We start from the raw sequence: 24,862 nt of genomic DNA on the forward strand, positions 1-24,862 counted from the left end.
AGAGGCCTAGGCTTCGTCTTGCCCACGGCCAGACGTGGTTGGCTGAAAGGCACTGAAGCGCACTGGCGTCTCTCCGCGTGAGAGATCGTCGTCTGGTGTCCTCCGGGAAGGCCTTGCCTCTGCCGAGGAACACCAAGGCTTCACTCCCGTAGTGACTTTGAAAGAATTCCCTGGGCTTCTGGCTCCTGGACAGCATATCACAGAGGTGCTCTTATGTCAGCTGGATGGCTTTGCTAGAATTCCCTAAGTGAATCCACCAGAGCCTGGTGTTCCCGATCAGGCGTGGTTACAGTGTATGGATTCAGCTTCTCCGGTAGACAGGCAGGCGCCATTTCAGGGGTCTGTTCTCACAGGTGAGTTCTGGCAGGTCGTGTCTCTCAAAGAATTAGACTCTGGGTCTCGGGTCTCTCCCCAATATGCCTCCGGGTGAGAGATGTTTCTGCGTGTTACTGGTCTTTTCAAAGGAATAGCTCAAGTTGTGCTGGATGTCTTCTCTCCCCTTTGAGGCAGTTGATCCATCCTGGTTATGTCCCATCCTGGTGGCAATGTCCACGGGATGCAGGAGCTGCCTCGGAGATGGGGCAGGGGTGCCGTATGGGGAACACAGTGAAATAAAGCCTGAGGGTTAAGAGGCTGGTCAGCCGGAGGGCCAGGTTGCTCAGGAACAGGCCCTTCCGGGCTCAGGTCTAGAAGAAGAGGATCTTGTGCTTAGTGCTGGGCATCTGCCCCTTTTCGCGTAGCCTGCGAACAGCCTCCCTCAGATGCTTGGGTTGGAGTGGGGGCTTCTCGCCCCACTTCTCACACACGTCTAAGGCCTCTTCCACCACCTCCCCGACGAAGACCTTGGCCATTCCAGACATGGCAATGACCACGTTCTGGGATACCGGCGTGCCGGCCACGGCCTGGATCAGATGTTTGATGGTGGATTTGGGGAAGGCTGAGCGGCGAAACACTTCGTAACGGTTCAGCTGCTCCTTGCTCATAGCAGCCACGAGGGTTCTCATCTTCTGGGCCTCCTCTTCACCCACTTCCCGTTGCCTGCCTCTCTTGCCCTCGGTGTCCACTTTCCGTCTCTTGGCCACAGGGGAACGTGAGGAAGAGTCCGCCTCTTCACCTGCCCTTGGCTGTGGGCAGTCCTGATGCACCAGCTCACCGCCTTCCTCGTCAGAGGCTTTCCTGGCGTTCTGGGCTGGGTCCCGCGGCAAGATTCGGCCTGGGTTGCTGGGTTCCGGTCCCAGTGGCACGCCTGGTGCCTCCCGCGACACATCCAAGTTCGGACCTTGGTCCGGGAGCCACGCCCTGGCCTTGTCCATCCCGGCGCTGGGTCAAAGACCTTAGCTCAGAAAGCTAGAGCCCTGTGCCCTTCCTGATGCAGAGTCCGAGGCAGAGAAACACACTCAGCAGCAATCCCCTCAGAGGCAGGATCCGCCTGAAAGGGGCCTGGGACCAGCCCCTTTATATAAGGCTAGGCCTGAAGCCACGCCCACCCGGAAGTCAGATGAAGGCTCAGTATCCCCCGCGCAGCGGAGGGGGGGGGGGGGAGGCTCCTCCTACTGCCCCAGGCAAGGGGCGGGGCCAAGGTCTACCTCCCAGGGCCGCATGCTGGGGCAGACTGCTGGCAGTCTCGCAGGATTCTTCCTGCCTCAGTTTCTGAACCGTTCATCTTGAGCCACAATGGAAATGTAGACATGTCCTCAGAAGACCTGTTCTCTCAAAGCTGCCTTTTGAAAGCCTTCCAGGAGCCAGCCCAAGAGCCCAAGTCCTCTCTCCGCTGCTCCTCAGAACAGGCTGGCTGTCTTGTGGGGTGATGGCTAATCCAGAAAGCCCAGAGAGTTCACTACTCTGGGAGACTTTCTTGCCACTTCAGGGTGGCCCCAGACCATCCTCTCCCGCAAGGCACAGGCATGAAAATAGGTCGGCGGGCCTACTCTCCTCCTGCCTCTCCACCTGCTCTCTGCTCTGCGTGGTCCACCCTTCCTCCGTCTGAATCCCTGGCCTCGGTAGAGGTTTTCAGGGTCACCAGGGCTTAAGTCTCTCCCCAGTGTCCCTATCCTGCGACGGCTGAGATCTGTGGCCATTTCCCCGTTGGTTCTTTTCCCGTGGTAAGTATGCCTTTGGAGTTCAACCCGCCCTTCCGGACTTGGCCTGATTACTCACTTCCTTTGAGGGCGGACGGTACTAGTCCTGCTTAAGCAGTTGCCACACATGATCCATTCACCTTTCATCCCCATCCCTTGGAGGGGCGTTTGGTTGCTGCTGACTTCCAGCACTTTGGAAAGCAGATTCGAGGTAGGAGTCCTGTATGCACAGCATGCCCTGTGGGCCCACACCCCATTTGAGAGAAACTCAGGGTAGAAGGGTCCCCATGGGAATGAAGAGGCCAGGGGAATGAAGGTCCATGGGGCCCTGACTTTCTGATCAGCCATCCCCCAAAGACAGGAGGCTTTCTTCCAGATCTGAACTCCTGGACTCCGTCTCTTGACTTGAAATGACCTGGGGCATGAGGTAGGCCCTCCGGCCCAATGGAGCAACCGCGTGTGGACAGGACAGAGGCTTGCCTCTTCCTGGATCTACCTGGGAGCGCTTCACTGCTTCCTCACCTTTCTGGTACAAGGCTCTTAGCTCTGGTTCTTTGCAAGAGGGTCCTGATCCAGTCGCCTGGCCCCACCTGCCCAAATGTGATCAGGAGTTGGTGAGTGGGTGACTTGGTCAAAGGCTGGGATCTCACCCCGACCCTCACTCCCACCTTCACCCCACCCATGGAAGGATTCTGTGAGGTTTCCTTCCGGGACCGCGGATGGCTCGGGGATCCCATCCCCTGGCCTTTGAAGGCCGAGCCAGCCCCAGGCGCCTGGGAAACAACCCATTACTTCCAGAGGCCTAGGCTTCGTCTTGCCCACGGCCAGACGTGGTTGGCTGAAAGGCACTGAAGCGCACTGGCGTCTCTCCGCGTGAGAGATCGTCGTCTGGTGTCCTCCGGGAAGGCCTTGCCTCTGCCGAGGAACACCAAGGCTTCACTCCCGTAGTGACTTTGAAAGAATTCCCTGGGCTTCTGGCTCCTGGACAGCATATCACAGAGGTGCTCTTATGTCAGCTGGATGGCTTTGCTAGAATTCCCTAAGTGAATCCACCAGAGCCTGGTGTTCCCGATCAGGCGTGGTTACAGTGTATGGATTCAGCTTCTCCGGTAGACAGGCAGGCGCCATTTCAGGGGTCTGTTCTCACAGGTGAGTTCTGGCAGGTCGTGTCTCTCAAAGAATTAGACTCTGGGTCTCGGGTCTCTCCCCAATATGCCTCCGGGTGAGAGATGTTTCTGCGTGTTACTGGTCTTTTCAAAGGAATAGCTCAAGTTGTGCTGGATGTCTTCTCTCCCCTTTGAGGCAGTTGATCCATCCTGGTTATGTCCCATCCTGGTGGCAATGTCCACGGGATGCAGGAGCTGCCTCGGAGATGGGGCAGGGGTGCCGTATGGGGAACACAGTGAAATAAAGCCTGAGGGTTAAGAGGCTGGTCAGCCGGAGGGCCAGGTTGCTCAGGAACAGGCCCTTCCGGGCTCAGGTCTAGAAGAAGAGGATCTTGTGCTTAGTGCTGGGCATCTGCCCCTTTTCGCGTAGCCTGCGAACAGCCTCCCTCAGATGCTTGGGTTGGAGTGGGGGCTTCTCGCCCCACTTCTCACACACGTCTAAGGCCTCTTCCACCACCTCCCCGACGAAGACCTTGGCCATTCCAGACATGGCAATGACCACGTTCTGGGATACCGGCGTGCCGGCCACGGCCTGGATCAGATGTTTGATGGTGGATTTGGGGAAGGCTGAGCGGCGAAACACTTCGTAACGGTTCAGCTGCTCCTTGCTCATAGCAGCCACGAGGGTTCTCATCTTCTGGGCCTCCTCTTCACCCACTTCCCGTTGCCTGCCTCTCTTGCCCTCGGTGTCCACTTTCCGTCTCTTGGCCACAGGGGAACGTGAGGAAGAGTCCGCCTCTTCACCTGCCCTTGGCTGTGGGCAGTCCTGATGCACCAGCTCACCGCCTTCCTCGTCAGAGGCTTTCCTGGCGTTCTGGGCTGGGTCCCGCGGCAAGATTCGGCCTGGGTTGCTGGGTTCCGGTCCCAGTGGCACGCCTGGTGCCTCCCGCGACACATCCAAGTTCGGACCTTGGTCCGGGAGCCACGCCCTGGCCTTGTCCATCCCGGCGCTGGGTCAAAGACCTTAGCTCAGAAAGCTAGAGCCCTGTGCCCTTCCTGATGCAGAGTCCGAGGCAGAGAAACACACTCAGCAGCAATCCCCTCAGAGGCAGGATCCGCCTGAAAGGGGCCTGGGACCAGCCCCTTTATATAAGGCTAGGCCTGAAGCCACGCCCACCCGGAAGTCAGATGAAGGCTCAGTATCCCCCGCGCAGCGGAGGGGGGGGGGGGAGGCTCCTCCTACTGCCCCAGGCAAGGGGCGGGGCCAAGGTCTACCTCCCAGGGCCGCATGCTGGGGCAGACTGCTGGCAGTCTCGCAGGATTCTTCCTGCCTCAGTTTCTGAACCGTTCATCTTGAGCCACAATGGAAATGTAGACATGTCCTCAGAAGACCTGTTCTCTCAAAGCTGCCTTTTGAAAGCCTTCCAGGAGCCAGCCCAAGAGCCCAAGTCCTCTCTCCGCTGCTCCTCAGAACAGGCTGGCTGTCTTGTGGGGTGATGGCTAATCCAGAAAGCCCAGAGAGTTCACTACTCTGGGAGACTTTCTTGCCACTTCAGGGTGGCCCCAGACCATCCTCTCCCGCAAGGCACAGGCATGAAAATAGGTCGGCGGGCCTACTCTCCTCCTGCCTCTCCACCTGCTCTCTGCTCTGCGTGGTCCACCCTTCCTCCGTCTGAATCCCTGGCCTCGGTAGAGGTTTTCAGGGTCACCAGGGCTTAAGTCTCTCCCCAGTGTCCCTATCCTGCGACGGCTGAGATCTGTGGCCATTTCCCCGTTGGTTCTTTTCCCGTGGTAAGTATGCCTTTGGAGTTCAACCCGCCCTTCCGGACTTGGCCTGATTACTCACTTCCTTTGAGGGCGGACGGTACTAGTCCTGCTTAAGCAGTTGCCACACATGATCCATTCACCTTTCATCCCCATCCCTTGGAGGGGCGTTTGGTTGCTGCTGACTTCCAGCACTTTGGAAAGCAGATTCGAGGTAGGAGTCCTGTATGCACAGCATGCCCTGTGGGCCCACACCCCATTTGAGAGAAACTCAGGGTAGAAGGGTCCCCATGGGAATGAAGAGGCCAGGGGAATGAAGGTCCATGGGGCCCTGACTTTCTGATCAGCCATCCCCCAAAGACAGGAGGCTTTCTTCCAGATCTGAACTCCTGGACTCCGTCTCTTGACTTGAAATGACCTGGGGCATGAGGTAGGCCCTCCGGCCCAATGGAGCAACCGCGTGTGGACAGGACAGAGGCTTGCCTCTTCCTGGATCTACCTGGGAGCGCTTCACTGCTTCCTCACCTTTCTGGTACAAGGCTCTTAGCTCTGGTTCTTTGCAAGAGGGTCCTGATCCAGTCGCCTGGCCCCACCTGCCCAAATGTGATCAGGAGTTGGTGAGTGGGTGACTTGGTCAAAGGCTGGGATCTCACCCCGACCCTCACTCCCACCTTCACCCCACCCATGGAAGGATTCTGTGAGGTTTCCTTCCGGGACCGCGGATGGCTCGGGGATCCCATCCCCTGGCCTTTGAAGGCCGAGCCAGCCCCAGGCGCCTGGGAAACAACCCATTACTTCCAGAGGCCTAGGCTTCGTCTTGCCCACGGCCAGACGTGGTTGGCTGAAAGGCACTGAAGCGCACTGGCGTCTCTCCGCGTGAGAGATCGTCGTCTGGTGTCCTCCGGGAAGGCCTTGCCTCTGCCGAGGAACACCAAGGCTTCACTCCCGTAGTGACTTTGAAAGAATTCCCTGGGCTTCCGGCTCCTGGACAGCATATCACAGAGGTGCTCTTATGTCAGCTGGATGGCTTTGCTAGAATTCCCTAAGTGAATCCACCAGAGCCTGGTGTTCCCGATCAGGCGTGGTTACAGTGTATGGATTCAGCTTCTCCGGTAGACAGGCAGGCGCCATTTCAGGGGTCTGTTCTCACAGGTGAGTTCTGGCAGGTCGTGTCTCTCAAAGAATTAGACTCTGGGTCTCGGGTCTCTCCCCAATATGCCTCCGGGTGAGAGATGTTTCTGCGTGTTACTGGTCTTTTCAAAGGAATAGCTCAAGTTGTGCTGGATGTCTTCTCTCCCCTTTGAGGCAGTTGATCCATCCTGGTTATGTCCCATCCTGGTGGCAATGTCCACGGGATGCAGGAGCTGCCTCGGAGATGGGGCAGGGGTGCCGTATGGGGAACACAGTGAAATAAAGCCTGAGGGTTAAGAGGCTGGTCAGCCGGAGGGCCAGGTTGCTCAGGAACAGGCCCTTCCGGGCTCAGGTCTAGAAGAAGAGGATCTTGTGCTTAGTGCTGGGCATCTGCCCCTTTTCGCGTAGCCTGCGAACAGCCTCCCTCAGATGCTTGGGTTGGAGTGGGGGCTTCTCGCCCCACTTCTCACACACGTCTAAGGCCTCTTCCACCACCTCCCCGACGAAGACCTTGGCCATTCCAGACATGGCAATGACCACGTTCTGGGATACCGGCGTGCCGGCCACGGCCTGGATCAGATGTTTGATGGTGGATTTGGGGAAGGCTGAGCGGCGAAACACTTCGTAACGGTTCAGCTGCTCCTTGCTCATAGCAGCCACGAGGGTTCTCATCTTCTGGGCCTCCTCTTCACCCACTTCCCGTTGCCTGCCTCTCTTGCCCTCGGTGTCCACTTTCCGTCTCTTGGCCACAGGGGAACGTGAGGAAGAGTCCGCCTCTTCACCTGCCCTTGGCTGTGGGCAGTCCTGATGCACCAGCTCACCGCCTTCCTCGTCAGAGGCTTTCCTGGCGTTCTGGGCTGGGTCCCGCGGCAAGATTCGGCCTGGGTTGCTGGGTTCCGGTCCCAGTGGCACGCCTGGTGCCTCCCGCGACACATCCAAGTTCGGACCTTGGTCCGGGAGCCACGCCCTGGCCTTGTCCATCCCGGCGCTGGGTCAAAGACCTTAGCTCAGAAAGCTAGAGCCCTGTGCCCTTCCTGATGCAGAGTCCGAGGCAGAGAAACACACTCAGCAGCAATCCCCTCAGAGGCAGGATCCGCCTGAAAGGGGCCTGGGACCAGCCCCTTTATATAAGGCTAGGCCTGAAGCCACGCCCACCCGGAAGTCAGATGAAGGCTCAGTATCCCCCGCGCAGCGGAGGGGGGGGGGGGAGGCTCCTCCTACTGCCCCAGGCAAGGGGCGGGGCCAAGGTCTACCTCCCAGGGCCGCATGCTGGGGCAGACTGCTGGCAGTCTCGCAGGATTCTTCCTGCCTCAGTTTCTGAACCGTTCATCTTGAGCCACAATGGAAATGTAGACATGTCCTCAGAAGACCTGTTCTCTCAAAGCTGCCTTTTGAAAGCCTTCCAGGAGCCAGCCCAAGAGCCCAAGTCCTCTCTCCGCTGCTCCTCAGAACAGGCTGGCTGTCTTGTGGGGTGATGGCTAATCCAGAAAGCCCAGAGAGTTCACTACTCTGGGAGACTTTCTTGCCACTTCAGGGTGGCCCCAGACCATCCTCTCCCGCAAGGCACAGGCATGAAAATAGGTCGGCGGGCCTACTCTCCTCCTGCCTCTCCACCTGCTCTCTGCTCTGCGTGGTCCACCCTTCCTCCGTCTGAATCCCTGGCCTCGGTAGAGGTTTTCAGGGTCACCAGGGCTTAAGTCTCTCCCCAGTGTCCCTATCCTGCGACGGCTGAGATCTGTGGCCATTTCCCCGTTGGTTCTTTTCCCGTGGTAAGTATGCCTTTGGAGTTCAACCCGCCCTTCCGGACTTGGCCTGATTACTCACTTCCTTTGAGGGCGGACGGTACTAGTCCTGCTTAAGCAGTTGCCACACATGATCCATTCACCTTTCATCCCCATCCCTTGGAGGGGCGTTTGGTTGCTGCTGACTTCCAGCACTTTGGAAAGCAGATTCGAGGTAGGAGTCCTGTATGCACAGCATGCCCTGTGGGCCCACACCCCATTTGAGAGAAACTCAGGGTAGAAGGGTCCCCATGGGAATGAAGAGGCCAGGGGAATGAAGGTCCATGGGGCCCTGACTTTCTGATCAGCCATCCCCCAAAGACAGGAGGCTTTCTTCCAGATCTGAACTCCTGGACTCCGTCTCTTGACTTGAAATGACCTGGGGCATGAGGTAGGCCCTCCGGCCCAATGGAGCAACCGCGTGTGGACAGGACAGAGGCTTGCCTCTTCCTGGATCTACCTGGGAGCGCTTCACTGCTTCCTCACCTTTCTGGTACAAGGCTCTTAGCTCTGGTTCTTTGCAAGAGGGTCCTGATCCAGTCGCCTGGCCCCACCTGCCCAAATGTGATCAGGAGTTGGTGAGTGGGTGACTTGGTCAAAGGCTGGGATCTCACCCCGACCCTCACTCCCACCTTCACCCCACCCATGGAAGGATTCTGTGAGGTTTCCTTCCGGGACCGCGGATGGCTCGGGGATCCCATCCCCTGGCCTTTGAAGGCCGAGCCAGCCCCAGGCGCCTGGGAAACAACCCATTACTTCCAGAGGCCTAGGCTTCGTCTTGCCCACGGCCAGACGTGGTTGGCTGAAAGGCACTGAAGCGCACTGGCGTCTCTCCGCGTGAGAGATCGTCGTCTGGTGTCCTCCGGGAAGGCCTTGCCTCTGCCGAGGAACACCAAGGCTTCACTCCCGTAGTGACTTTGAAAGAATTCCCTGGGCTTCCGGCTCCTGGACAGCATATCACAGAGGTGCTCTTATGTCAGCTGGATGGCTTTGCTAGAATTCCCTAAGTGAATCCACCAGAGCCTGGTGTTCCCGATCAGGCGTGGTTACAGTGTATGGATTCAGCTTCTCCGGTAGACAGGCAGGCGCCATTTCAGGGGTCTGTTCTCACAGGTGAGTTCTGGCAGGTCGTGTCTCTCAAAGAATTAGACTCTGGGTCTCGGGTCTCTCCCCAATATGCCTCCGGGTGAGAGATGTTTCTGCGTGTTACTGGTCTTTTCAAAGGAATAGCTCAAGTTGTGCTGGATGTCTTCTCTCCCCTTTGAGGCAGTTGATCCATCCTGGTTATGTCCCATCCTGGTGGCAATGTCCACGGGATGCAGGAGCTGCCTCGGAGATGGGGCAGGGGTGCCGTATGGGGAACACAGTGAAATAAAGCCTGAGGGTTAAGAGGCTGGTCAGCCGGAGGGCCAGGTTGCTCAGGAACAGGCCCTTCCGGGCTCAGGTCTAGAAGAAGAGGATCTTGTGCTTAGTGCTGGGCATCTGCCCCTTTTCGCGTAGCCTGCGAACAGCCTCCCTCAGATGCTTGGGTTGGAGTGGGGGCTTCTCGCCCCACTTCTCACACACGTCTAAGGCCTCTTCCACCACCTCCCCGACGAAGACCTTGGCCATTCCAGACATGGCAATGACCACGTTCTGGGATACCGGCGTGCCGGCCACGGCCTGGATCAGATGTTTGATGGTGGATTTGGGGAAGGCTGAGCGGCGAAACACTTCGTAACGGTTCAGCTGCTCCTTGCTCATAGCAGCCACGAGGGTTCTCATCTTCTGGGCCTCCTCTTCACCCACTTCCCGTTGCCTGCCTCTCTTGCCCTCGGTGTCCACTTTCCGTCTCTTGGCCACAGGGGAACGTGAGGAAGAGTCCGCCTCTTCACCTGCCCTTGGCTGTGGGCAGTCCTGATGCACCAGCTCACCGCCTTCCTCGTCAGAGGCTTTCCTGGCGTTCTGGGCTGGGTCCCGCGGCAAGATTCGGCCTGGGTTGCTGGGTTCCGGTCCCAGTGGCACGCCTGGTGCCTCCCGCGACACATCCAAGTTCGGACCTTGGTCCGGGAGCCACGCCCTGGCCTTGTCCATCCCGGCGCTGGGTCAAAGACCTTAGCTCAGAAAGCTAGAGCCCTGTGCCCTTCCTGATGCAGAGTCCGAGGCAGAGAAACACACTCAGCAGCAATCCCCTCAGAGGCAGGATCCGCCTGAAAGGGGCCTGGGACCAGCCCCTTTATATAAGGCTAGGCCTGAAGCCACGCCCACCCGGAAGTCAGATGAAGGCTCAGTATCCCCCGCGCAGCGGAGGGGGGGGGGGAGGCTCCTCCTACTGCCCCAGGCAAGGGGCGGGGCCAAGGTCTACCTCCCAGGGCCGCATGCTGGGGCAGACTGCTGGCAGTCTCGCAGGATTCTTCCTGCCTCAGTTTCTGAACCGTTCATCTTGAGCCACAATGGAAATGTAGACATGTCCTCAGACGACCTGTTCTCTCAAAGCTGCCTTTTGAAAGCCTTCCAGGAGCCAGCCCAAGAGCCCAAGTCCTCTCTCCGCTGCTCCTCAGAACAGGCTGGCTGTCTTGTGGGGTGATGGCTAATCCAGAAAGCCCAGAGAGTTCACTACTCTGGGAGACTTTCTTGCCACTTCAGGGTGGCCCCAGACCATCCTCTCCCCCAAGGCACAGATATGAAAATAGGTCGGCGGGCCTACGGGGGAGGCTTCCACCTTCGTTTGGAAATGCTCTTCAATTTGCCTAGAGGCAAAAGCAATCAGATCCCCTCGCACTCCTTTCCCCTCTCAACACCCTCTTGCTTCTCTCCCTCGTATTCCCCAACGCCAGCCACACAAATCCACTCCCTGCCCAGGCGAGCCTTCCCCTACCATCCTCATCAAGTCATCCAACCCAGAAGTAGGGTGGCTGTGGTGGGGGTTGGTGAGGTACAGACGTTCACTTCGGGAAGAAGCCACCTCTACACATCCTCTTCCTGCAAGGTCCATCACTTCCATGAGGAATCGCCCTCCCTGAGAGCTATTTCATGGAGATTCACAAAGCCTCCCGAGTCGAGGTACGCATCCCCCAGTACAGCCACGCCGGGAAGGAATGGTCTGTTTCTGACCTCCACCTGCTCTCTGCTCCGCCTGGTCCAATCTTCCGCCCACATCCCTGCCCTCGGTAGAGGTTTTCAGGGTCGCCAGGGCTTAAGTTTCTTCCCGGTGTCCCTATCCTGGGACGGCTGAGATCTGTGGCCATTTCCCCATTGGTTCCTTTCCAATGGTAAGTATGCCTTTGGAGTTCAACCCGCCCTTCCGGACCTGGCCTGATGACTCACTTCCTTTGAGTGCAGACATGGTTAGTCCTGCTCACGTAGGGAAAAGGAACAGGGTGAAAGAAAGCCTGAGCGTTAAGAGACTGGTCTCTTAGCCTGACCTGGGGCATGGTAGGCCCACCAGCCCATTGGAGCAAAGACTGGCTGAGATCTCTGACCATTTCATGGTCGGTTCCTTTCCCTTTGTAGTCATGCCTCTGAAATTCTGTTTGCTGTTCTGATCTTGATCTGATGACTGACTTCCTTATCTTGTGTCTGGAGGTATCAAGCATGATTCATTGACCTTTCTTCCCAATACCATGTCGGGAATTGTGGCTGTTTACTTCCATCAGTTTCAAATGCAAATTCCTCTGGGAGCAGGTTGTCCTGTGGGCCCCTCACTGTCGCCTCTTTTGGGCCAAAGTCAAGAACTTAAAAATCAGGACAAGAATACATGCCCCTTAGGATCATATAACCACCTTCTTTCTAGAGTCAACTTCCTCACTATACTTGCCTTTCTTCTGCAAGACCTCACATCATGGATGGCATCACCCACGCCAGCGTATTTTCTCACACTTCTGGAGTCTGGAACATCCCAGATCAAGGTTGGAGCAGGGTTTGTGGCTCTTTCCTTTGATGCACCTGACCAACTTCTCCCCGTGTCCTGGCGTGACCTTGGCTCTGTCCAATGATGAATCCCAGACACCTCTATGTCTTCTATGCAGGACCCCCTAGCTGTTGGAGTCATGTCCCTCTGTAATGGATGCCTTTGTTCTTAGTCATTTGTTTGAGATTCTGAGGCTGCAACCTCTGTGATACCTTGATCTAGACCTCTTTTCATCTAAAATTTTCTAAGTTATTGATGTTTTAAGCACTGTGCTTATTAACTTTTTGTTTTGTCAACTTGACTTAATTAAAGAATTGTCAGTCAGGTGGTATATAGTATTTCTGAGTTTGTCTGTAGCTTTGTTTTTGGAAAGTATTTTTGTCTATAGACAGAAGACAGTAGATCAACCTTCATTACTTTAGTGAGCATCATTCAATCTGTTCATGGCCCTACTAGACCAAAAATAGGATGACTAAATTATTCTCTTCTCTTGAGCTAGAACTTCCATATTCTCTTTTTTTCAAACATCACAGATAGATTGTGTTCAGTCTACAGACTGCAGTACTCACATCAGTTGTGTCTTACCAGGTTTTTAATCTTTTGACCTCAGATTCTTGGTTATACCTTTGCTTTCCCTATTTTTAGCTTTTTGACTTAGTTTTCTTATACAGCACACTTTCTTGGTTCTCCAACTTGCAGATAGCATTTCAGGAAATTCTAAGCCTTTATAATCATGTGAGCTATTTCCTATAATAAATTTTTAATATATGTATATGTATCCTTTGGTTCTGTTTCTTCAAATAACTCTAATACCACTATTCAGTATATTATGATTTCTTCCAGCAGTCTTCTAAAACTAAAATATGATGCATGTTTTTCATTTTCCTAAGAGATTTCTATTATAGCTAGTCCACTATCTGACATAGTATTAAAATTGAAGTAAATTAGTACACCTATTGACAAAAAATCCCTTATGATTATACAGTGGAAGTGAGAAATAGATTTAAGGGACTAGATCTGATAGATTGAGTGCCTGGTGAACTATGGATGAAGGTTCGTGACATTGTACAGGAGACAGGGATCAAGACCATCCCCGTGGAAAAGAAATGCAAAAAAGCAAAATGGCTGTCTGGGGAGGCCTTACAAATAGCTGTGAAAAGAAGAGAAGTGAAAAGGAAAGGAGAAAAGAAAAGATATAAGCATCTGAATGCAGAGTTCCAAAGAATAGCAAGAAGAGATAAGAAAGCCTTCGTCAGCAATCAATGCAAAGAAATAGAGGAAAACAACAGAATGGGAAAGACTAGAGATCTCTTCAAGAAAATTAGAGATACCAAGGGGACATTTCATGCAAAGATGGGCTCGATAAAGGACAGAAATGTTACGGACCTAACAGAAGCAGAAGATATTAAGAAGAGATGGCAAGAATACACCGAAGAACTGTACAAAAAAGATCTTCACGACCAAGATAATCACGGTGGTGTGATCACTGGCCTAGAGCCAGATATCTTGGAATGTAAAGTCAAGTGGGCCTTAGAAAGCATCACTACGAACAAAGCTAGTGGAGGTGATGGAATTCCATTTGAGCTATTCCAAATCCTGAAAGATGATGCTGTGAAAGTGCTGCACTCAATATGCCAGCAAATTTGGAAAATTCAGCAGTGGCCACAGGACAAGAAAAGGTCAGTTTTCATTCCAATCCCAAAGAAAGGCAATGCCAAAGAATGCTCAAACTACCACACAATTGCACTCATCTCACGAACTAGTGAAGTAATGCTCAAAATTCTCCAAGCCAGGCTTCAGCAATACATGAACCGTGAACTTCCAGATGTTCAAGCTGGTTTTAGAAAAGGCAGAGGAACCAGAGATCAAATTGCCAACATCCGCTGGATCATCGAAAAAGCAAGAGAGTTCCGTGAAAACATCTATTTCTGCTTTATTGACTATGCCAAAGCCTTTGACTGCGTGGATCACAATAAACTGTGGAAAATTCTGAAAGAGATGGGAATACCAGACCACCTGACCTGCCTCTTGAGAAACCTATATGCAGGTCAGGAAGCAAGAGTTAGAACTAGACATGGAACAACAGACTGGTTCCAAATAGGAAAAGGAGTATGTCAAGGCTGTATATTGTCACCCTGCTCATTTAACTTATATACAGAGTACATCAGAATCAAGATTGCCGGGAGAAATATCAGTAACCTCAGATATGCATATGACACCACCCTTATGGCAAAAAGTGAAGAGGAACTAAAAAGCCTCTTGATGAAAGTGAAAGTGGAGAGTGAAAAAGTTGGCTTAAAGCTCAACATTCAGAAAACAAAGATCATGGCATCTGGTCCCATCACTTCATGGCAATTAGACGGGGAAACAGTGGAAACAGTGTCAGACTTTATTTTTCTGGGCTCCAAAATCACTGCATATGGTGACTGCAGCCATGAAATTAAAAGACGCTTACTCCTTGGAAGAAAAGTTATGACCAACCTAGACAGCATATTCAAAAGCAGAGACATTACTTTGCCAACAAAGGTCCATTTAGTCAAGGCTATGGTTTTTCCAGTGGTCATGTATGGATGTGAGAGTTGGACTGTGAAGAAAGCTGAGCACCGAAGAACTGATGCTTTTGAACTGTGGTGTTGGGAAGACTCTTGAGAGTCCCTTGGACTGCAAGGAGATCCAACCAGTCCATTCTGAAGGAGATCAGCCCTGGGATTTCTTTCAAGGGAGTGATGCTAAAGCTGAAACTCCAGTACTTTGGCCACCTCATGCGAAGAGTTGACTTATTGGAAAAGAATCTGATGCTGGGAGGGATTGGGGGCAGGAGGAGAAGGGGATGACAGAGGAAGAGATGGCTGGATGGCATCACCGACTCAATGGACGTGAGTCTGAGTGAACTCGGGGAGTTGGTGATGGACAGGGAGGCCTGGCGTGCTGTGATTCATGGGGTTGCAAAGAGTCGGACACAACTGAGTGACTAAAGTGAACTGATTGACAAAATCGTTGACTTTCATAAGACTTCTTTCAGATTTTATTATCATGAAGTAAAGGCATTGGTATCAGAGTTTTTATCATTTATTTTACTGGTATGAGAAGGTCCTTACTATTGGCAGTTTGTGTCCCATTGTGGGGAAGAGGAGTGAATGCTTAAAATCTTTAGATGAAGCACAACATTTATGTAAACCATTAATGATCCATACAATGAGCAAAGCTTTGAGTTCCCACCTCTCGTGGAATGGATATAATTAAAGTGATCCTATGACCTTATGCATATCAGATTAATGCCATTTTGATACAAGACTGATATTACTGTGCATAATTTTCAGAAAGTAGTTAAAGATTAAAATATGGGGCTTCTTATTAAAAAATCATTAAATCTGTAAGACAGTATAGAATGGAACCAAGGACAGAGTCCTTCCAATCATGGGGCCTGGTGAAATTGCACAGGTCAAATGTGCCTGACACCAGCCTTGCAATGAAAACATTATCCAGTTAAAGTTTTTACCCAAGGAAAGGATGTGTTTTAATGAAAGCTTAAGAACTTACTCTTCCTGGGGGAAAAAAGGTATGTAATATGCTTCTATACTTCAGTATGGCAGAGACCCAGGGCAGAATACTCAGGCACTGAGAGCAGAATGAGAGGCAGTGAACCGTAACATCTCCCAAATAGAGGTGGTGACAGGAAATAAATAAAACTGGAACTAGGCGTATTGATGACAATCAGAGGAAAGCATTCTAGAACAGGGGGTTTAAACTTGAGCCCTTATAGCAAGTAAGCAAGAAAAGAGAATATTAGTTTAGCTTATTGCTAAAACAGATTCTCCTATTTCATGAAAAACTATAAACAGGATTATTCCTCATAATACCCTTAAATATGCCTGATTAGAAGGATTCAGGAATTATCACTGTCTAGCCATCTTATTCCCAGTATCAGCTAATTTACATTTAACCTGTATATTTGTTCTTAAATGAAGGTACATGAAAATAGTTGCCTAATAATTAATGATCAAATTATCTTCCCTCTCTCTCTCTCTCTCACACACACACACACACACACAATGAAAACAGATTCCTACCAGAGTACATGCACTTATCCCAAATGGAGTTAGAAAAATAGAAGTGGACTGTGCAAAATTCTTATATGTTGGAAAACATGTTAAGAATATGGCCTTGAATTTAGCTTAGAAACTGGCAACATGGATTAACAAACCAGAGAACTGAACTTGTGTAACTAAAATTATCCAAAGATTGTAAAAGTAAAGCAATATATAATATACTAGCAAATCTATGCATTAACTATCCTTTGTTACATTTTCACATTATCTTTTGTTATATTGTTTTTCTTAAGATAGGGCTCTCAAACATATCAAATAATTTTTCCCAACTATCTCTACATATATATATATACTGTGATTCAGCTTTCTCATATTGTTTATCATTTCTGTTTTCTGAATTTTTAAAAAAAATTTTGACCACCTCTTTAGGTTAATCCTCTACATATTATAAGTTATCATATTTCAAACTCATCTTTTCAAAGCTATGCTATCTCCTGCATCTACATCCCTGAGCAAACCAATACAGGTACACATCACACATATACCAAGATACTGAAGGATAAAAACACATTCACAAGGCCAATCAATAGCAAAATAGACACATTTAGATACAAATATTTTTACATTCTAATTCAATCAATGTTCTGCCTACTGAGCCATGGTATTTCAGTAGGACATCTAGTTCATTGTTACTGATCAGCAACTGCCAAATGTTTAACTATCAGTGAAAATAGCTTTGTGCTCAACCTATGAATGATACCCAGATCAAAGCAAAACAGCTCCCAAACACCACATCATTGTCCCATCTATTGTTCCTAAATCCTAGGCTTATAGCCAGCCAACAAAATCAGCCTTTCTTGGTAGGCTTAATTACCTTTTTTATCCCAGTCATAGCTCCCCCAGTAAGAATAACAACCCTGACTAAAGCAAATCACAGTGTTACCATTCTGGAAAGAAAGGTTTGGGTGTGGGTGATAACTGTGCCAGAATTACTTGCCAGGTGAAAACATGGTGGGTGTCATGAGATTTCCCAACAAAGACATGTTTGGTTCCCTCCTGACACAAAGGATTAGATGTGACTCTTTAGATAGTTACTAAATTGAATCACTTTTGGGGGCCAAAAGAGCCTTAGTTATAAATTTTATAGAGTAGAAAACTGAGGGCCAAAGAAGTTAAGAGGCTCTATCAAGTCACACAAACCAGGTTAATATCTGAAACTGAAGTCCCCAGACTCTCCATTTCAACCTATTATCTTTCACAATGTGCTGCTCATCATGTAGTCCCAAGATACAATAGGTCAGAAATCATCAGCAAGTTATTGCAGATGGGAAAGTTAGCTTTTATTCTAATTATTGTCTATTTCCTTTACATTGATTAACAAAAATTAAAAATACCCCAATAGATCTTGGAAATGTATCTGTTCTCAAATGCAAAACAAGTGAACAAATAGAAAATTCTTACTAGAGGCTAAAGAAAAGTATTACGTATATTCATAAAACTTTTTTGGTGGCTCAGATGGTAAAGAATCTGCTTACGGTGCAGGAGACCCAAATTTGATCCTTGGGCCAGGAAGATTCCCTGGAAAAGGGAATGGCAATCCTCTCCAGTATGCTTGCCTGGAAAATTCCACGGACAGAGGCAGGCTTTATTCCATGGGGTTTAAAAGAGTTGGACGTGACTGATCAACTAACACTTTACCTCACTTCAAGTATATTCATAAATAGTATGATCATATAGCTAACTGCCACTAAACCCTTAGTAATAGACTGGCTTCTGAAAAACTAATTTTAAATAATTAAGAATAATTTATTTCACTATTAAATACCAAGATATCAAAATATTAAAGACATGTAACATCTTTCCATTCTATAATTGTTTAGAAAGAAAACATAATAGGAACTGGCTTGTTTTTAAGGTTTAGTCAGTATCACAGGAACCATGGCACAGCCCAGTGTCTTTTGTGTGGGTTTTTGTTTTATTTTTTAATTAAAATGACAGAGATTTATTCTTTCATGGTTCAGGAAGGCAAAAGCCCCACATCAGGAGGTCAGCAGGGTTGGTTCCTTCTGGAGGCAGAATCTGTTCCATGTCTGTCTCCTCGCTTTTAGTTCACATGTGCTAAGTCGTTGTTTCAGTCATATCCAACTCTGTGCGGCCCTGTGCACCATAGCCTGCCAGGCTCCTCCGTCCATGGGATTCTCCAAGCAAGAATGTCAGAATGGGTTACCCACACCCTCCTCCAGGGGATCTTCCCAACTCGGGGATTGAACCCAGGTGTCGTCTGTCTCCTGAATTGACAGGCGGGTTCCTTACCACCAGCACCACCTGAGGAGACCACTTTTTTTACACTCCTCGTCTTGTAACTGGATCACTCTAATCGCTGCTTCTCAGAGAAATTCTGGGGAGAGAATAAAAACCAACCAATAAAAAATACCCTATTGGGAAGAGAACGCAAATTTTGGAGTTTAGGGCTGCTGGCAGAGAGTAAATTGGAAGAAAAGTTTCAGAAAGGAGGGAGTCACAGAGGAAATACTCTAAAACTTGCATAGAAATTTTCCTCAAATCTTTGGCTTATACCTAAACTGTACATGGTTTTGGTGAGAATCTGAGGAACCCAGCTGAAAGCAGCAGCTGAAAGGATTAAGACCTGTGAAAGGATTAAGACCTGAAAAAATAAATAAGTAAACAAAATCTATATCAGCAGCTGCTTAGTAGTGGAGAGAATTTGTAGTTCAAGTCTGACCTGGCAGAGCTTGACAGATACTTTTGCTTTTCATTGAAACTCTAGAAGGGCAACAGTTTAGGATTAAGAAACACATATCATGACTAAAACCTATGGCATGAGAATAAGGGCAAAAACCAAAACAAGAACCTACACACAAACCCTAGAATCAAGACTCCAAAAAATCAAGGGATTAAGCTAGGAAATTAATAGCTGTTCAGATAAAATTTAATACTTTTTAGAAAAAGATAGCATAATCCAGGTTTACTATCCAAAATATTCTGTATCTAATCAAAAATTAATAGGCATACAAAAATATATAAATATCACCAAAAACAAAAAAATTAATCAAAAGAATCAGATCTGCATATAACTTAGATGTTGAACTTAACAAATATTTTGAAGCAGCTAATAAAATTCTGCTAGAATTTAGAGGAAAAGGTGGAGAAAATAGAAGGACAGATGTGAAATCTCAGCAGTTGAAACAAAAAAAGAAAAAAATTTAAAAAGAACCAAATGGAAATTGCATATTAAAAATACAGTACTGGAAATAAAATATTCATTAAAGTGACAACTTCAGGCTAGACCTACAGGAGAAAGAGCCAGTTAATTAACTCAAAGATAAAAATTAAGGAAAGGAAATACACAATAATATAGTATATGATATTGTAGTACCATATTTTATGATCTGACATATGTATAACTGAAGTCCCAGAAAGAGATGAGAGCAAGGCAGAAGAAATATTTAAAAGTAAAATACCTAAAACATTTTCAAACTGATTTTTTTAAAAAGGTATCCACAAACCCTTCCCAGAAATATGAACCTCAAGCAGGACAAACACAAAGATAAACACATCTAGGCACCTCATTTTCAAGCTAGTGAAAACCAGTGATTTTAAAAATATATTATTTTTTTAAATAAATGTATTTATTTTAATTGGAGGTTAATTACTTTACAATATTGTCTTGGTTTTGCCATACATCAACATGAATCTGCCACAGGTATACACATGTTCCCCATCCTGAACCCCACTCCCTTCTCCCTCCCCGTACCATCCCTCTGGGTCATCTCAGTGCACCAGCCCCAAGCATCCAGTATAAAAATAAAATAAAATAAAAAAATAAAAGTATACATATATATATTAAAAGGAACTGAAGGGAAAAAACAACACATCACATTCAGGGGAACTTCAATAAGAATTATGACTGACTTCTCACAAGAAATGATGGAAGATGGAAGATAATAGAATAATATCTTTAAAATTCTAAATGGAAAATCTCTCAATTTTTCACCAATAACTATACCCTTCAACAAAAGAAAGCAAACCAAAGTCATTTTCAAATGAAGCTGAGAAAATTTATTATAGGGAAAATTTCTCTCCAAGAAATGCTAAAGGAAATTCTATAGACTGAACGAAGTATCATTAAGTGGGAAAGCAGTTCAATAGGAAGAAATAAAAGACATAAGAAAAGGTAAACATTCCAATAAATAGGAAAAATGATTTTTTTAATTTCTTTAAAAGTCAACTGACCATTTAAAGTAGAAAAAACTTTTGCTGTGTTGTGAATGCTAAAATATAAAGCAAAATAAAACATTGGTAATGTGAAAAATACCTAGAAAGAATAGTAAATGGAATTATACAATTATAATATTTTAATCTTACACATATGGTAGTAAATGTTAATTTAAAGTAGTATTTGATAAGTTAAAGGTATATCTTGTTATACCTACAGCAAGCGAGGAAAAAATAAAATACCTTAGCAGCTGCTATTGTGAATAGAAAACAATAGAAAAGCAGATGCAACCCTCACCAACTCATCAATTCAAACTGTACTGAATTACCTACTTCAGGTATACAGGGTCAAATTGAAGGATGCTGAAATTTATAACACAAAGAGTTCTGATAATTAACTTGGAAGAAGAGGCAATGTTGGTACCGTCAATTCCAAAGCAAACTCAGCAATCCTCCTCTCACTTCCCTTTCTGAAACCTTCTCCTTGTCTTGCTTCTTAACTATGGTTTCTTCCTTTGCCAATATCATCATCTTGCCACTAGCTGCCCCAAATCCCTCATCTTTACCAAAATAAATACAATTTCTCCTTCTAAACCCCTACCTTGACTCCTTTCAAGACCCTTAATCTGATTAAAATAATTTATAGCTAGAGTTTGGTCAAGGAGAAAAACACAAAACGTCCTCAGAATAATTTGTAATTTAAAATCATTGTCGACCGAAAACAGTTTTGCTGAGTTTATAGAGGAGGATTCCTGAGTCCTTTGTTTATTCCCTCCCACCCCAATGCATCTCATGCTGTATTTCCATGCACACAGTAAAAGACACATACTTTTACTGTGTTTAAAACAGAACTAAATAAAAATAATCATTCTTTCAGGAAAATACAATGATTGGCTCAACAAACCACAAGTCACAAACTGGAAGTGAGGAGAACCTTTTAGACTTTATTTCTGGCCGATGACTTGAGCCAGTATCCCAAAAGATGCCTTTACTCTGGTGAACATGAAAGTGTTAGCCACTCAGTCGTGTCCAGCTCTTTGCAACCCCACAGACTGTAGCCCGCCAGGCTCCTCTGTCCATGGGATTCTCCAGGCAAGAATACTGGAATGGGTTGCCATTCCCTTCTCCAGGGGATCTTCCTGACCCAGGGATCGAACCCAGGTCTCCCACATTGCAGGCAGACTACCATTTGAGCTACCCAGAAAGCCTTTACTCTGGTATTCCATACTAAAATTATCTCAAATAATAAATTTAAATAAATGTTTTATTCTGGCATCCCCTGCTAAAATTATCTCAAATAGCAAATGTAGAGGAAGCTACCAAATCAATTTTTCACTCCGTGTAGGGGCTTTGACCAATTTCTTTGTCATTACACAATCAATCACAGTTTCCAGGCATATGTCCAACTGCCACTATCATAGCTAAATGGTTCAAATAATATGTTCTCAAATCAATATTTCACCACTTCAGGTTTTCATGATCTTATTTTATTTCCCTCCATTGTCATCAGTGTTTTCTGATAAGTTTCATAATTCCCTATGACTTGAACTTGCCTAAACTGTCATTCCAATATTAATTGCTATTATTAATAATTGACTCTTCACTATTAAAAATCTAACCATACAAATAATAGAGGTTAGTCATTAGAGTTTTAATATTTTATAAGACATTATATATAGTAGATATTTCATAAATATTTGTGAATAAGTTCATGAACTAATGAGTAAATGAACTGGCAGATATTTCTAAACTTCAACTAAAAGGTTGATGGCTTGAAGAGATTTCACTGTTTTCATTCCTGAGCATTATCATCTACTTTAAAAGTCTCTCTGTTTTTAAAAAACAATTGCAGATATATTCCAGTTTTGAACTATGTATCAGAAAATAGCTTCTTCCTTTTTCTCACACACTCTCATCAGAGAAAACTTAACTTTCCACAAAATGCACGCTCAGGCTTTCTTGAAATCACATATCAGTTCTGCACACACACAGGAAAGAGATGATGCTGTGGCACTTATACCTTGAAATCAAGCTTTAGTTTTGATTAAATAACCTGGTACCACATAGCTCAAACCCTATGCTGACAGCCTGATTGTTTTTTCCTTTTGGCCAGGATTATTGATCTTTTCTTTGCAAACCCAGAGGTTCCAGGCTCTTGGTTCTCCGGATTTCTTCTCTGAGTTTCTGATCCCTATTATCTGACTTCCATTTTCTCTGCAACAAGCTGAAGCAAGCCCACACATTGCAACTACAGAGTAGCTGCTGCTTAACACAACCAGAGAAAGGCCTGTGCACACACAACAAATGAGATTTAGCACAACCAAAAATAAATAAATAAACATATCATTTATTGAGAAAGGAAAAAAATCCTAAAATCAAGCATCGTGCTGAACGTGAACAAAGTATACAGTTTATATATAATTCATCACTTAATGACACAATTACCATTTTTCACTGCTTCCAAAATAAGTTGCCACACTCTAGTGAACCAATACCCATCTTCTTTTTCCTGAATGTGATTTTTTTTTTCTGCAAGGCCATTTAATCTTTATTTGTTTCAGATGCATGCTAACTATTCCATTTATATGAGTTCATGAGAATATTACTCAACTCTTCTACTTCAAGGCACATATGAAAGGGAGGAAAAGACTAGAAGGAGGAACTGCTAAAAGAAAAACTAAAAGTCAGAGAAAATATCTTTAAAAAGTCAAATATTAATTTCTTAAATGATTGCAACATGAGATAAAAGATGGCAAAAATTCCTCTGTAGAAATTATTCCTGGAGAGTCCCATTATAAAGGGTTTTCTCCTGGTATCAAATTCATTTCAAAGGGATTAAAAGGGATACCAGGAATCCTTTGGGGTGATAAAAATATCTTACATCCTGAATGTTGGTGGTCTTACTGGCATTTTCAACTGGCAACACTCATTTTGTACACTTTAAATTGATGTGGTCTGTATTACATATAAATTATACCTCCATAAAGTTGATTATAAAAACAAAAAGAAAGCAAAATACTAATTTATGGTGCTTACATGAGACTTAAGTGTACTGAAAATAAATGGTCTGTAAACAATTGTTAATGTTCACATTTTCACAAAAGCTATTGCTTTGGAAAGTACTCTTACACTCCAATATTTCCTAATAAAAATTTAAATTATGATATATAATAAATGTGAAGTATCACTGACATAGCATTCATTTGCAATCACAAGAAAAATCACAAAAAAAGGTAAATAATTTTTTTCTTATTTGATCCAATACTTAGAGTTATACCCTATTAATGCTCAAAAAAATGAAATATTTTATAGATGATAGTAGAATGTAGAGTCTGTGGATGAGAAGATAAAAATCTGAAATATGATAACCATCAAGAACTATGAAACATTTGAGAATTCATCCTACTTGCAAGTAGTCAAGTTAGCCTGTCAGAATTTTCATGGACACGAGAATCCCGAGTCAGAGACAGAAGACAGCTTATTAATCACAACAGTAAAAATGCCCAGAGTGAATCCAGTCTTCAAATCGCCTGCTCAGAATCACAAAGAACATTTCATTAATATGTTAATATGTAATTAATACACTCATTAATAATTTTATTAATATGTTGAAGAAGCCAAAATTGAGGGCGTTTTATCTGGTTTCCAGTCTGACGTTATTTAGAAATAAGGTGACAACATCAGTTCAGTTCAGTTCAGTTCAGTGGCTCAGTCGTGTCCGACTCTTTGCGACCCCATGGACTGCAGCACGCCAGGCCTCCCTGTCCATCACCAACTCCTGGAGCTCACTCAGACTCATGCATTGAGTTGGTGATGCCATCCAACCATCTCATCCTCTGTCGTCCCCTTCTCCTCTCGCCTTCAATCTTTCCCATCATCAGGGTCTTTTCCAGTGAGTCAGGTCTTTGCATCAGGTGGCCAAAGTATTGGAGTTTCAGCTTCAACATCAGTCCTTCCAATGAACATTCAGGACTGATTTCCTTGAGGATGGACTGGTTGGATTTCCTCGCAGTCCAAGGGATTCTCAAGAGTCTTCTCCAACACCACAGTTCAAAAGCATCAATTATTTGGAGCTCAGCTTTCTTTGTATAGGTGACAACATAGTCTTTTTCAAAGCAATTATATCCCTTATCAGCTCAATAACTAAAGTCAGAGATCTATACATCATTCTAGACTCCAATCCCTCTTGTGGTTATTTGCCCACCCTTGCCACTTTTATTTAATGAATAGTTATCATTATCTGTTTGAGAACAGGGACTGTGCCTTATATCTGAATATCAACAGCATTTTCCATTAGGTCAGTCACATAGTAAGTACACGGTGAAAGTTTGTGAAATGAATAGAGCTACCTCTTTATCAATATCAAAAAAATGCACAAAGAGACAGAAAAAATGTTATTTTCTTAGCAAATATGAATGATAGCTATTAAATAGCTGTGGAAACAAACAGCTCATTCTGGCCATGAGCAGGATTTCGAGTCATTAGGACACCCTCATCTTGCACAATGGAGAAGGCAATGGCAGCCCACTCTGGTACTCTTGCCTGGAAAATCCCATGAACAAGGAACCTGGTAGGCTGCAGTCCATGGCGTTGCTAAGAGTCGGACACGACTGAGCGACTTCACTTTCACTTTTCACTTTCATGCATTGGAGAAGGAAATGGCAACCCACTCCAGTGTTCTTGCCTGGAGAATCCCAGGGATGGGGGAGCCTGGTGGGCTGCCGTCTATGGGGTCGCACAGAGTCAGACACGACTGAAGTGACTTAGCAGCGGCAGCAGCAGGCATTTTAACACAATTAATAACACAAGTTCATGAGTGCTCAGTGCC

General features: G+C 46.6%; 4 protein-coding genes across 4 annotated transcripts; all 4 read right to left on the minus strand.

Annotated features, from left to right (window-relative positions):
* On the minus strand, positions 1 to 1,523 carry LOC112442960 (transcription initiation factor TFIID subunit 11). The gene has a single exon (XM_059878911.1). The coding sequence runs from the start codon at positions 1,311 to 1,313 to the stop codon at positions 687 to 689; it is 627 nt and encodes a 208-aa protein (XP_059734894.1). The 5' UTR covers positions 1,314 to 1,523; the 3' UTR covers positions 1 to 686.
* A 31-nt stretch (positions 1,524 to 1,554) lies between these two features.
* LOC112442961 (transcription initiation factor TFIID subunit 11-like) lies at positions 1,555 to 4,400 on the minus strand. The gene has a single exon (XM_059878909.1). It carries the CDS (start codon positions 4,185 to 4,187, stop codon positions 3,561 to 3,563), a length of 627 nt encoding a protein of 208 aa, XP_059734892.1. The 5' UTR covers positions 4,188 to 4,400; the 3' UTR covers positions 1,555 to 3,560.
* A 24-nt stretch (positions 4,401 to 4,424) lies between these two features.
* LOC132343247 (transcription initiation factor TFIID subunit 11-like) lies at positions 4,425 to 9,115 on the minus strand. Its single transcript, XM_059878908.1, has one exon. It carries the CDS (start codon positions 7,058 to 7,060, stop codon positions 6,434 to 6,436), a length of 627 nt encoding a protein of 208 aa, XP_059734891.1. The 5' UTR covers positions 7,061 to 9,115; the 3' UTR covers positions 4,425 to 6,433.
* A 183-nt stretch (positions 9,116 to 9,298) lies between these two features.
* Positions 9,299 to 12,457, minus strand: LOC132343248 (transcription initiation factor TFIID subunit 11-like). The gene has a single exon (XM_059878910.1). It carries the CDS (start codon positions 9,931 to 9,933, stop codon positions 9,307 to 9,309), a length of 627 nt encoding a protein of 208 aa, XP_059734893.1. The 5' UTR covers positions 9,934 to 12,457; the 3' UTR covers positions 9,299 to 9,306.
* Positions 12,458 to 24,862: the final 12,405 nt, after the last annotated feature.

This window comes from Bos taurus, chromosome 20 (assembly GCF_002263795.3).
Source record: "Bos taurus isolate L1 Dominette 01449 registration number 42190680 breed Hereford chromosome 20, ARS-UCD2.0, whole genome shotgun sequence".
Lineage (NCBI taxonomy): Eukaryota > Metazoa > Chordata > Mammalia > Artiodactyla > Bovidae > Bos > Bos taurus.

Bases quoted from the DNA above. Each gene is read 5' to 3' on its own strand.
- LOC132343247 (XM_059878908.1), bottom strand. From the start codon at position 7,060: ATGGACAAGGCCAGGGCGTGGCTCCCGGACCAAGGTCCGAACTTGGAT.
- LOC112442961 (XM_059878909.1), bottom strand. From the start codon at position 4,187: ATGGACAAGGCCAGGGCGTGGCTCCCGGACCAAGGTCCGAACTTGGAT.
- LOC112442960 (XM_059878911.1), bottom strand. From the start codon at position 1,313: ATGGACAAGGCCAGGGCGTGGCTCCCGGACCAAGGTCCGAACTTGGAT.
- LOC132343248 (XM_059878910.1), bottom strand. From the start codon at position 9,933: ATGGACAAGGCCAGGGCGTGGCTCCCGGACCAAGGTCCGAACTTGGAT.